Source organism: Orycteropus afer, unplaced genomic scaffold (assembly GCF_000298275.1).
Source record: "Orycteropus afer afer isolate SDZICR_OR568_19922 unplaced genomic scaffold, OryAfe1.0 scaffold00064, whole genome shotgun sequence".
In the NCBI taxonomy this organism is placed as follows: Eukaryota; Metazoa; Chordata; class Mammalia; order Tubulidentata; family Orycteropodidae; genus Orycteropus; species Orycteropus afer.
In genome coordinates this window covers 12102804-12116544 of record NW_006921651.1, presented here as the reverse complement: position 1 = coordinate 12116544, position 13741 = coordinate 12102804, and the positions used below count along the sequence as shown (strand labels likewise).

General features: G+C 45.5%; 1 protein-coding gene across 1 annotated transcript in view; it reads right to left on the bottom strand.

Moving 5' to 3' along the window:
• Positions 1-2303: 2303 nt before the first annotated feature.
• Positions 2304-13741, bottom strand: part of ALDH18A1 (aldehyde dehydrogenase 18 family member A1) — a 43600-nt gene continuing 32162 nt past the window's right edge. The window contains exons 12-17 of the mRNA XM_007940013.2: positions 13051-13188; positions 10229-10424; positions 10007-10128; positions 7973-8159; positions 5649-5744; positions 2304-2485 (exon numbers count right to left, since the gene is read on the bottom strand). Coding sequence (XP_007938204.1) covers positions 2304-2485; positions 5649-5744; positions 7973-8159; positions 10007-10128; positions 10229-10424; positions 13051-13188 — 921 coding nt within the window. The remainder of the gene's footprint in view (positions 2486-5648; positions 5745-7972; positions 8160-10006; positions 10129-10228; positions 10425-13050; positions 13189-13741) is intronic.

The following is a 13741-nucleotide window of genomic DNA, read 5'->3' as shown; positions in this document are numbered from 1 at the left end:
CTCTTAGGCCATGAGTAGAAAGACCTACATGCAGAACACCTACCCCAGGGCGATGCATCCACCTACTCTAGGGAGACGCACCCCTTAGATCAATCAGCCATGAGACATCAGTGGGGTCACGTTCTTTTATAGAGGGAAAGCTGGACAGACAGGAATGCACAGATAAGAAGGGCACGGGGAGGGGTAGTCACAGGGAGGAGAGGCGAAGGTTTTATGGTTGGGGATGGTAATCGGGCTGTGAATCAAATGTGCATGAACTGTTCAATGTAAAACAAATCTGCTTTGCAAATTTGCACCCCAAGCACATTAAAAAAGCAAACTGCAGTGTAGTAAATTACTTAGTGTGGCTTTTCTACCCATAGTCTTTGTAAACTCCAAGGTGGGATTTTCTATGAGCAACTGAGGAGCTATCCACCTGGGTCATTTCTGTTGGGCGTGGCACAATACAATGTTCTGGGAGGTTCCCACTCTCTCTCACATGCTTAGAGTTCTGATGCTGTGATGGCTAGTTTGACCACCCTTCCGGGCTCAAAAGGAGGCCTCCTGGAAGCAGAACTCTCTCTGACTGCTGGTGGAGGAAGACGTGCTGCTGAAAGAGACATGCACCCCTGAAAGAGACACGTGCTGCTGGGAAAGAGACATGCATTGCTGTGAGACACCGAGGGACCAGCACTGCTGGAAAAGAGACTGTGAGAGACTGTTGGCTGAGGGACAGTGGGCTGAGAGAGAGACTGAGTGTTCTTCCTGAACTTGAGTTGTAGCCTGGTGATTCCCTAATAAACCCCGTAATCCGTGAGTTCTGTGTGGCCACTGCAGTGAATTACTGAACCCAGGAGAGAGGTGGTGGGTGCTTTGGGAGGAATAGTTGGAGCAAGGGCTGGAGCGGGGAGGCAGCATGTCTGGCCTTGCAGGAATAGGCCTTGGGTTACTGCTGGTAATCCTGTCTTCCTCTTGTAGCGTTAGAGGAGGTCAGAACATGTGGCCTCCTTGTCGTTTTTGCACAAACAAACAAAAAACCATCTGTGAATAGGCAATCCTAGGGCAATGGGAGCTGGCAGGGAGGATCATGGGAGTTACTTACATCCAAAGTGAAGTAACTAATGATCTAAACTGGGCCATGGCCATCTGAGTGGCTGAGGTAATAGGGCTGCCCATCTAGGGAGGCTGTGTGGGCACGACACACGTCACAGACATCCACTAACTTCAGACTATCCCTACACTTTGGTCTTTTAACTATTGGGGTTTCCTCTCCCATTTTCCTTTCCTCTCTGCCAGTCAGAGTCTTTCCCCTGGGGACTTGCCTGTGCTGTTACCCCTGACACTGTTGAGGCAGATGCCATCTCCCACCCAACTTCCCATCACCAAGAACGGGCAGTCAGAGTCCCCTGAGAAGGGACAGAGCCTTAAAGTGGGGGCACAAGGTTCATGAGGGAAGAGGAAGACGATAACAGCAGTAAGGGAGAAAACTTCCATCATGCACACGTTTTTCATAAGAACTTTATTTCTCAAAAAAAAAAGGGGGGGGGGGCAGAATTTTAAAGTATTAAAATACTCCTATAATTTTTGTTTTGGAGGGAAAGGGGGAGGAGGATGACAAAATTCATATAAAAATCTCAAGCACAGCTGTTGCTGCCTTTCCTCCTGCTAAGTGGGAACACCTGGAAGCCTGCACCTCACTGTCTCCAACCCGAGGTACCTACTGGACCACACACAACGCTGCATCTCTAGGACCAGGACAGGCTGCAAGCACCTGGAATGCTTGCTTACTCCACAAATATAAAAGGCCAAGCTTGGCAGTAGAAATGACTGTTTGCTTTTATGATCGTTTCTAAAAAGACCTGCCCCTCTTCTGAAATGCCCAATCTTTCCTTTTCAAAGATGACTGAGTATGAAAGAAATGAAATGTGAAAAGACTTATGAGGAATCACTGGCTTTAGTACCAACCAAATACCAAGGAGCCTTTACCTCACTGAGGTGATAAGTGGCCATTGTCTCTATGTGGGGAAACAGCACCTTTCTGCTTTGATCACTAAAGGGAACTGGACTGGGCAAAGCGAAGTCCCTAACTGCAGCAATCATTATCTTACTTGAAAAAAAAAAAAAAAAAAAAGGCAGGGGGGAAGAGAGCCAAGACTAATGGTGTTCAATTGAGCCCAGAAGCATCTAGGTGCACTTTCTAACAGCCAAGCCCTTCCAGGAACTGGGAGACAAGACCTGGCTTATCCCCTGAGATCAAGACAAGTGTTAACTGTGAAAATCTCTTGGATCATTCCTGGGTTTTCCTGGTTCTTCTCTGAATGCTTTCAGTTGGTGTTTCTCTGAGGAATAGGGAGGTTTTCATGAAGATATTTTGAATTTCCATGCTCTGAGAAATCTGATACTACATGGTCCACTCCTCGTAGCAACCACTTGGTAGTAAGGAGTCCCTCAAGTCCCACTGGTCCCCGGGCATGAATTCTCGATGTACTGATTCCCACCTCAGCTCCTGCAAAAGGGACAGATTCAGATGTAGCATCTCACAGCTTGTTTCCTGTCCACCTGCCAGACCTATGTCTCATTCTCCTTTCTCCTTGCCAACTCCTGACCCATCCACCCCAATCCAGCTGGACTTCTACCTCCCCATAACTGTATTTTCTCTGGTCATGATGGACTCTTCCTCCTTCTTATGAAACACACTGTGTGGGCCTTTTTTGGACTGTATTCCAATACTAGACAATACTAGAATTTTGACAGTACTACAGGTGTCTCTGATGTAAGTTCACCATGTGAACTGTGTAGCATAATTTGACATTTGGGCATGTACTGAAGTGTACAACATTGCTTAGTATGGAGGCTTCATCTACCCCAAATTCTTTAAATCCTAGAATTCTTAGTACCCTCCCAGAATTCTGAGCATGTCAGCACTCACTGCATAGGAACTGAATACATAATAGGGTCATAGTTTATTTCCCTTCCCTCTTGCTCAGGCTTAGACTAGGGGAATGCCAGGGTCTACTTGGGTCGGGCTCAGTGTTCTGCACTGTCTACGGTGGAAGCAGGGTTCCTTCATTCATCATAACTTTACTAAGCATATGCAACGCACCAGGCAGTGTGCTGGGCCCTGGGGGTGGTGGGATGAGTAATAGCCACAGGTCTTGTTTTCATGGAGCTTATATATTCTTGTGCATAAGGCAGCCAAAGAACAGGCAAGTAAATAATTTCAGGTGATGATTAAGAGCAGTGAAGGGTACTAGACAGAGACTGCATGCCAGGATGGGAGGTGGGAAGTCTACTAGGTAAGGGGGTCAGGGAGAGCATCCCTGAGGAGGTTATACTTGTGCTGAAACCTCAATGATGAGAATGAGCTGGCCAGGGGAGGATCAGGTGGAGATGCTGCAGGCAGACAGAAGAGCGAGTACAAAGACCTCAGTGGGGATGTGCTGGGAACAGTGGGTGGCAAGGAGAGGGAGACCACCAGGTTCAATATCATAGGCACGAGGTGATCTTGGGCCAGTTATTCACCTCCTCCCTCTGTGCTTCATTTTTTTTCAACTGGAAAATAACAGTATCTACTTTACAGAACTAAGTGAGAGAATCTATGTCATGCATTTAGCACAGTGCAGAGTATAAGCTGCCACCGAGTCAGTTCTGACTCCTGGCGACCTTGCGCGTAACAGAATGAAGTGCTGGCAGCTCCTGGGCATGCTCTGACTGTCAGTATGCTAGAGCCCACTGCTGCAGCCTCTGGGTGCTGGGCATCTTCCAGCATGGGCCACTTATCTTCCAGCACTAGCCAAACCAAACCAAAACCCACTGCTGTCAAGTTGATTCTGACTCACAGTGACTCTATGGGACAGAGTGGAACTACCCAGTAGGGTTTCTAAAGCTGTAAATGTTTATGGAAGCCAATTGCCACATCTTTCTCCTGTGGAGCTGCTGGGAGGTTTGAACCGCTGATCTTCTGGTTAGTGGCCATGTGTTTAACAGCTGTGCCACCGGGCTCCTATAGCACATACTGTGATCTATAACATTGTCTTTGGCTAATTTTTGGAAGTAGATCACCAGATCTTTTTTCTTAGTCTGGAAACTTTGCTGAAACCTGTCCACCACCCGTGACCCTGCTGGTATTTGAAATACTGGTGCCTGCAGCCTCATAGCAACAAGCAGGCCACCACAGTATGGAACCTGACGGGTGAATGGCGGAGGCACACAGTAAACACCCAATAAGTATTTGCAGGCACTGCTGCAGACGTGTTCCACAGGCATAGAACTCAGCCAGAGCTTGAGTGTTTACTCTCAGCTGGCGCTAGAAGGACAACCGAACGGCCTTTTGCTTTTCCTACATCCCGGATTTTTGCTTGAAAGCTGGGACACCTCAGCCCTTAAAAGGATGCTGCTATCTCTTCTTCAAGAACATGGAGTACACAGACCAGTGCCAGTGATGTGATAATTAAATCAACCCAACGTAACAGAAACGAGGAAACTAAAAATAGAGTCCAATGACTAAGAATAACTGACTAAAATTCCTTTTAATAACTTAACAATTCAGCAAGAACTATTTCTACAGGCAGAGCGTTTATTCAAAAGTTCAGAGGGATTAAAATGTTTTAAGTAGTTGAAATAACTCTCAAATATTCAGAAAATGTGTCGTAAATGTCTTCTTGGAGCTTTGTATAATGGTTCCCCTGAAAACCCGCAACTGCCTGAAAATAACTCCTAGAACACAGGGGGCTGAAGATTTTATAACTAATGGTAGAAGGGGAAAAAACAGTGTCATTCTAATGCTTTCTTCTTTCAAAATCTGTTTTGAAGTTAACCTTACAGCCCTGGGCTTGTACGAGCACCTTCCTTTTTCCTACCCTCATGGAGGATGGGTTCTAGTTCTGAGGCAACATGGCTGTGCCACTCTGAAGAAATCTACCTGCAGTGGCACTGTTCTCAAGGACCTTAGCAGGTGCTCCTGTTGCGCCCTGTGCTTGAAGATGGGGCTACGAGGTCTGCCCATACTGTGGGGGGAGCAACCAGGGCCTTGGGATTGCACACATCTGGCTCTGGAGGCCAGCAGTGTGACTCTGGGCAAGTTACCTCACTTCTTTAAATCTCAGTTTTCCCATTTCTGAAAAAGGAAATAGGTGTACCGTGGTGGCTCAGTGGTTAAGTGCTCAGTTGTTAACAGAAAGGTCAGTGGAACCCACCAGGTACTCCATGGGTGCCTATGAGTCTGAATCAACTTGATGGCAATGAGTTTGATTTTTGGTACCTTCTTTACATGTGACATGGGAGCTTTGGTGGTGTAGGGCCTAAGGTGTTTGAGTGGTAACCAGAAGGCTGATGGTTCAAACCCACCAGCCACTCCTCAGAAGGAAGATTGGGTGATCTACTTCTGTACTGATACGACCTCGGAAACCCAAGGAGGGGTTGCTATGAGTCGGATCCGACTTGACAGCAGTGAGTTTGGTTTTTTTTGGTTTCACATGTGACATGCCTAAAGCACAAGAATTCTACCAACCAAGGGCAGCTGTTACTATTCTTTCACCTTGTCTTGCAATCCCAACCTTCCACAGTTCTGCCTCCATGATCCTGATTAAGCCTGTGCCTTCACCATGCTCCTTGGACCATATACCAATTCCCAAGGGCCTCCTGTCTCCCTGGACTGCAGTCTTTCTTACCCAGCCCGAAGCGGTAGCCATCAGAGAAGCGAGTGCTGGCATTCCAGAACACACAGGCACTATCTACGTGCTGGAGGAAGAACTCGGCTGTTTTCTCTGTAGCATAGAGGAAGAGAAAAAGGAATGTTAGGATGACCCATGAAAACAGTTGTGCTTCTAACCACTCACTGGCGACTGACCTGAACAGTGCTCAGGCTCCCGAGGAGTCTCCTCACGTGTTCCCCTCACATGGACTTATAAGAAATCCGCAGAAGAAGGCAGACTGGCCTCATCAGTCACGGTGTTGTGGAAGAAGCAGTAGCCTGGTAAATTGTGACTACAATTTCCCACAATGCAACAGCTCCTTTCCCACTTCTTCCCCATAGTTACCTCTTCCCTGTGTCCTTCCCTCCATGCACTCCTGCCCCAAGCTATGTGCATACACAGCCCTTCTACTCTCCCATGATTGCTCTCTCCAAGGACTGTATCTACCTAGTGTAAATGTTCACCTCATATGCCTGCCTTTTGTTTGGCTGGAAGCCACAGGTGTGGGTTTACATCATTTCTTTTAAGGGCAGAAATTTATTTTCTCCAAGTTTGTGTGGCTGAAGTCTGAATTCAGGTCACTGGCTCTAGGGGAAGGCTGTCTCTCCATTGGCTGTGGGGGATGATCCAGGTCTCTGCCAGCTTCCTCAGTTCCTTGGTGATCTTCACAGGGGATGGCATCTACTCCCACCTCAACTCCCCCCACCACCCATCCCCTTTGTGCTCACCTGTCTCTGGGCTTAATCTGTTTTTTTATTAAGTTTCATTGCTGTTATATCATCTATTAATAAGTTGGTGAAGGGTGTTCTTATCCCAAGGATTTTTTTCCCTACAAGGTTTGGCTGTGTCCTCAATTCTTACTCATTTAACTTTTTATTGAGATTTGATTTGGGTGATACACTACCTAGTTACAGCCCAGCATCAGGATTAACAGCATGAGCCCTAGGTCTGAACTCCAGCTCTACAATTACAAGCTAGGTGACCTTGGTCAGGTTTTTGAACCTCTCTCTGTGTGAGAGTAGATGGAAATTACCTACGTCACAGGGTTGTGGAGAGGATGAAATGATTTGATGTCACAGAACACTTACCCCACACATGGTAAGTGCTCAGTAAATGATACTAATTATTCTAGTGATATCACTGTGATTCCCCAGTGAGCTGACTAAATTCTACTCGGGGGTCATTCTGGCTTCCTTCATCACCGTATCTCCAGTGTCTGACACCTAGGTATGTGTGATGGTTATGTTTGTGTGTCAACTTGGCTGGGCCTGGTTGAGTGGCTGGGCAGCTGGTGGTAGTTATTCCCCATGATGAGACTGGCAATCAGCTCCATGGTGGGATCTACCACAAGCAGCTGAGTAGCTGCCTTTGGGAATGTGGTCTGCTTCCTGTATTTAAGAACCAGCCTTGGGAATGGTCTCTAGCCTATGGCACGCTTGGACCTTGCATGTAGCCATATTGTGACTCAGCAGCTTGCTATGCTCTGCCAACCTTGGGACTTACAATGGACTTAAGTTAATGGCCTGCCATGTGGTTTGGTAACATCAGGACTGTGCCTTTTTTATTTGTCGACCTTGGGCTTGTTAGCCCCAGCAGCCGGTAGCTATCTGAGTGAAAAGATGCCTCTTGTTTCAGTGGGCTAGGAGCAAGAGGCAGAGCTGAAGCCCAAGGTCGAGGGGCTTTCACACAGCCCCTAGAGCCTGAAACTTTGAACTTGGACTTTTAGCCTCCCAAACTGTAAGAGAATAAACTGTTTGTTAAGGCCATCCCATTTGTGGTATATTAATGTCAGAGAGTCACTAGGTAACCAGAACAGCATGCCACTCAATATATATTTGTGGAGTGAATGAATGAATGAATGAATGTACAGCTGGTTCTGCTCTTAACTAGTGGGTCCTGGGCCTTGTTTCCTTCTGTAAAATGTGTTTATTCCAAGTACCTCATAAGACTGTTGGATGGATTAAATGATAATGCCTCTGACACACAGTAAGTCATCTTTAAACCAAAAACCAAACTCACTGCTGCTAAGTTGATTCTGACTCATAGTGACCCTATATGATAGATATGGAGTACAGTTCTACTCTGATATGCATAGAGTCACAATAAATCAGAATCAACTCAACAGCAATTAAAACAAAAATCTATGTGAAAGCTCTCAGTAAACCACCAAAGGCAACCTACACTGGGCACTATCATTAGTCTCTTCAGACTATGTTTTCCAGCAGGTTGAAAGGGGCTGAGGAGAATGAGGCCACCTTGGAGATCAAAGCAGAAAAAGCATGAAGCATCTGGACACTGACCGTTCTCTGTGACGATGACATCCGTGTGGGAGCTGCCATACTTGTGGATGTGGTCAATGGCTTCTTGGATACTGTCCACCACTTCAATGCACAACTCCAGGTCCCCATACTCAGTCCGAAGTGACTTCACTTCAGAGGGACTGAAGGTCAGATAGGAGGCGAACTTGGGGCCTGCGTGAATTTTCACCTGGAACAGGGGAAGTCCAGGGCAAAATATAAAAACAACAAAAATATGTTCACACTTTTTCCTCTAGGATCCAACAGCAAGATGCCTCTTAAGGATTCTTCCTTATGATGAATATTTATGTGAGGTATAAAACCACAGCTCATGTGGACTGGATAATAAACTGCTTCAAGAGGCAGCCTCTTGCATCCAGGATGCACTGGCTTCTGAAAACACTGATTGGCCACTTACCAGCAATGGGTCCTCGGTAAAGTTTGGGCAGGGCTGAAGCAGGAAGCCCCTCATCATTTAGAATGCATAAGGCATCGAATGGGCTATGGGCATAAGCCTCGGACTGTTGGCATTTTACTAAAATGAACACTTTATGATAGAAACTCCCTTCTCTGTATATGGGACCTAGACGTTGGACCCATAAGAAAAGGAGTACATTTCTATTCCATTTACCCTGAAGAAGTCCCAAGCATGCTTTAGAGGTAAACAGTATTTGGTTCGGTTCTTTCAGGACCTCACGCTGTGGTCACCTGTTGGATTTCTTACTCAATCTGGCTTCACCTAGTCTAGGTTTGGCTCAGTTCCAGACTCTGGGAAGTTACAGGAATTTTAAGAGTCGAAACTGGTCACTGAGGGCCTCAGTCACAATCCTGATCATACTTGGACCTTGTTTTCTTGAGATTACCCCAGGACAGGGTTCATGTCTTGCTTCTTTGGGACCAAACTCTTGGCTCAAGTTACAAAGAATGAACTGTCTTGTCTGTGTTATCCTAGAGGCCCTGTTGCGGTTTCCTATCTGGGTCCCCCCCAATTCCTCAAGGACTAGGGCCAACCATCTTCCTCTAGGACCGGAAGCTCATTCCTGAGATCCCTAGGTCTGTGCAAGGCACCCTTCTGGGTTTACTTCCTACAATACAAAGGTGATTTGAGGAATTTCAAGGCAATCCTGAGGATGACTGAGATAATGTGGGTCTGCCAGAATCAGAACTGGGGACTTTAGTCCTGGTTAAAGGGAAGCTTTCCTCCTGTCTAGTCCAGTCTAGTACGGTATTTGGCATACCTGAGTGTCTAGTCAAACAGGCCACTGATGCAAAGTAAAGCCCTGAACTGACTGGCTATGGGATCTAATTCCTTAATTTAATCTGTGTGGGACATGTGTATTTCCAAAACAATTATTTCAGGTCTGCACTGAGACTGTGCCCTGTTTCACAAGCTGACTAAAGCCTTCCTTTCCAGCACAAGGATGGAGGGGAAGAGAAAGTCTGAGACTCAAAGAAACCAAGGCCAGCAGGTACTTTCTTTATTATGTGCTGGTTGATATAACTCTTAAAGGTTGCCATGATACAAGGTATTAAAGCTTACAATGCTTTAAGATGATACTAACGTTGATAACCGAAGACTTCTTCAAGGAAGGGGTGGATGCATGTAAATTTCTTGTTTGAAAACATTTTTGCAATCTTTTCAAATCCAACCCAAAAAAGAGTGTTAGAAACATGAACTTTACACTTTGCTGCCTGAATAAAATGTTGCCAAAAATAGTTCACTCAACATGCTACCATGTGACCTGTCTTATCTCTGAACCCTCTTAGCAATTAACACACATTCCACTTTATGATAAAGCTATTGGGTATCGGTTCGTTTTATCTATTAGACTGTAGAGGGCAGGGGTCATGTCTTGCTCACCTGTGTTTTTAGCACAGATCCTGTACACAATAGGTACTCAAAAACACTGTTTTTTAAAATTGCCTCAAATGGAATGGCAGCTATTCCTAGCTAGCTGTCAAGCACTAATCCCACAGGCTTCTAAATCTTGAAACAGAAGATAAGAAGCGACATGTAGTTCTACGACTTTGTATTACCTGTTCCACTCTCAGCATGTCAATGATCTGGTCAAATAATGGTGTTCTCAGCAGATCTCGGTGGATTAGCAAAGTCTCCAAAGCATTGCAGGCAGCTGGATACTCACATTTAGAGTCTCTGACTGAAGGGAGAAAACAAAGATGTGTTTATAGTAACATTCTCCAGAGCCACAAAGGAGCTGATAAATATTCCACCCTATAAAGCAGGGGACTCCAGCTCACCGAGCCTGGTGACCTTATCAACACTGGCCTCTGAGTCCACGTACATGTGGCAGATCCCTTCACTGTGCCCCATCACTGGAATCCCCTTAGCAGCTTTCTGGATGTCTCTGACCAGCTGGGAAGAGCCACGTGGAATGATCAGATCTATCATTTTGTCCAGGCGGCACAGGTCCTCCACTTCTTCTCTGGTATTCACCTGAAGAGGGAGAGAATAAACAGCTACAGATGATGTCTCCTGACCACACAAAACAGAAGAGTAGCAGCAGCAGCCTCTCTTCTACAGAAACACGTCAGGCACGGTGAAAACATTCTAAAAAGAAGATAAAACTGCTAATCCTGGGAATCCGGAAGCCGTTCAGCATGTGCTTATTAAGCATCTGTACACACATCCGGTGCCAGGTTCTGCATTACAAAGCATGCACCTCATTGTCCCTGCCTCCACAAGCTTGAAGTCTAGTGGGGAAGACAGTACAGACCACAAAGAGTTATGATGCTAATAGCTGTACTATAAAGAACTGTACTTCAATGCTAGGTTTTCCTGTGGAGTCACGGTTCTCCAGATTTCCACCTTTATCTGGGATACTGGTTGGAATTATTAAAATGCTTGTATGAGGACACCGGGATTATGGGTGTTTTTTTTTTCTTTCTCTTTTCTTGATTTGTAATTCTCCTTGTACGTTCATGTTACTTTTACAACAAAAATATAAATATACATGTCCAAAAAATGCTTATTACAACTTTATTTCTCATAGTCACAATCTGGAAACAACTCAAATGTTCATCAACAGAAGAAAGGATGTTGTTGTTGTTGTTGTTAGGTGCCACTGAATTGATTCTGACTCATAGCAACCAATGTGACAGAGTAGAACTGCCCCACAGGGTTTCCTAGGCTATAATGAGTTTTTTAAAAAATTAAAAAAATTTGTTGTTTAGAATATACACAGCAAAATATACCAACTCAACAGTTCCTACCTGTACAATTCAGTGACAATGACTATATTCTTTGAGGTGTGCAACTACTGTCACCCTGCTTTTCTGAGTTGTTCCTCCCTCATTAACGTAAACTCACTGCCCTCCAAGGTTCCTATGTAAGTTTTTGACTTGCTGTTGTCACTTTGATCTCTAAAGTTCTCACTTTGATCCCATATAGTTCTTAAAAAGGGAGCTCTGGTGGCGTAGTGCCTAAGGCATCTGACTGTTAACCAGAAAGCTGGCGGTTCAAACCCACCAGCCACTCCTTGGAAGGAAGATTGGGCAATCTATTTCCACAGAGACACTGCCTTGGAAACCCAAGGAGGGGTTGCTATGAGTCAGATTTGACTCAACAGCAGTGAGTTTTTGAGTTCTTAAAAGAGCAGAATGCTTAAGTCTGATACTTTTCACTAGTTAGGCTAAACTAATGCTGGGTTTTAAAAAGACCTCAGGGGATATTTTTGGTTTAAGGTTTAAAGGGCAATAGTTTCAGGGGTCTAGGCTGTAACCTTTACGGAAGCAGATTGTCAGATTTTTCTCCCAAAGAGCCACTGGGTGGGTTGAAACAGCCAACCTTTTGGAGTTCCTTGGAGTGGGATGTGGCATATTGATTGGCTTCACATGGCTGCTAGTTCCATATGCACCTATATATGTACAAAATCATGGAGTTGCTCACTTAACATCTGTACACTTTACTGTATGTATGTATGCCTCAACTAAAAGGAGGCAAGAAGGGAGGAAGGGAGGAAACTTGCCTAAACTAGGCTGTGGTAGAGCTGGGATTTGAAACTTTAAAGGCTATGCTTTTTCCACTGACTAGGTTACCAGAAGAAAACACCTAGTTTCTAGTTAGTGAACATGTAATGCACCAGGTCTGTAGACATTCCGCCATCCAACAAAATGCTGGAATGTTGGAGCCACTTGGCCTTAATAGAAAAAGATAAAGATCCAGAATCAGCTTAGGTCCAGATCCATACTTTACCATAGACTGTGTGACTTTGGATGAATTACTTTATCTCTCTAAGTAAAGCTAAAGTAAATGGGGCTAATAATTAATGCTATCTGCCTCATAGGGTTGTCATGAGAATTAAGAAAATGGATGAAAGTGTCTGGCATGTAGCAGGTGCTCAATAAATGCTGGCTATTACTATCTATTTCATAAATCTCATTTGACAATTGAGGAGAATGAGACAAAGTCTGCTTGAAAAAACGGTGATCTTAATAATAGTGGTAACAGTATGATCTCATATTTCCATGCTGCATGATGGTTTATAGGGAGCTCTGGTGGCATAGTGCCTAAGGCATTTGACTGCTAACCAGAAGGCTGGTGGTTCAAACCCACCAGCTGCTCCTTGGAATGAAGATTGGGCAATCTACCTCTGTGGAGATACTGTCTCAGAAACCCAAGGAGGGGTCACTATGAGTCGGAAATGATTCGATGGCAGTGAGTTTGAGTTTATGATGGTTCACGACAAACTTAGGTAAAATTTATCCTACCTGACTGGTCTCATACTGCTTTACTACTGAGGAGAACCCAGGCCTTCCAGTCCTGGTGTGGTATTCCTGCTGCCCTGTGACCCAAAGAAGAAAGGTCTGCTGGACCTTCTTATAAATCAGGAGTGCCAGGAGAGTGTCTACAAGTGGCCTTTCTAAGCTACCAAGGACCCATCTGGGCCAAGTAGTCCCTGGCTCTGCAGAACGGCCTAATGTCAGTGGCTAATGCCAGGTATCAGTGGGCGCTCAGAACCTGTTGCCAATTTAATCAAGCCTGCCTGTCAGAGTGCCCTGGTCCTATGCAGCCTAACACTCCAAGACCCAACCTGGCTCCCCTGGGCCCAACTTGCTCCTACCAGCTGTACAGCCTCCTTGACTCCATGGATAGAAAGGGCCTCTTGGGTTAGGAGGTGAAGAATCCGGTTGCTATGTGAGGCTTCCTTCCCGCCTTTGAGTAATAAGCCATTACCACTTGCAATAGCCAAGGCTGCCACCTGCAGATCCAAGGGGAGAACAGTCAATCAAAGGGGAAAAAAATAACAGCGACAATAACATTAGCATTTACTGAGTGCTTTTCCTGTGCTAAGCATTGTGTTACTCACAATTTGACTCCACAGCCAAAACAACATGGATCTTACAAGCTAAACTATGAGGCTTTGTTACCATCATTAGTAAAGCGGCATGAGTTAACTAGCCAGGGTTACAGTGCCACCCTCCACCGCTACTTTGGCCAATGTGGAAAACAGGGTCCTCAGCTATCTCTGTAATGAAGTACACATAAGTGACTCAGGCTGAGGCATGGGGGTACTTCTGGTTACATCCTACTCTGGCCCTGTAACTGACCTGAGAGCTCCTAATTCCTGGTGCTAGGACCCTAGAGAAGATTAGAGCTCCTGCTAGCCCAAGGGTTACTCTGTAGAGACTAGAAAAGGAGCACCCAGCCTGTCTGGGGAGGAAAAGGTTAGTTACCACTCAGGAGGAGGGTTAGTTACCCTTTTAGAGTGATTCTGACCTGACCCTCCTAAGCCTGAAGCTTAACTTTCTGAA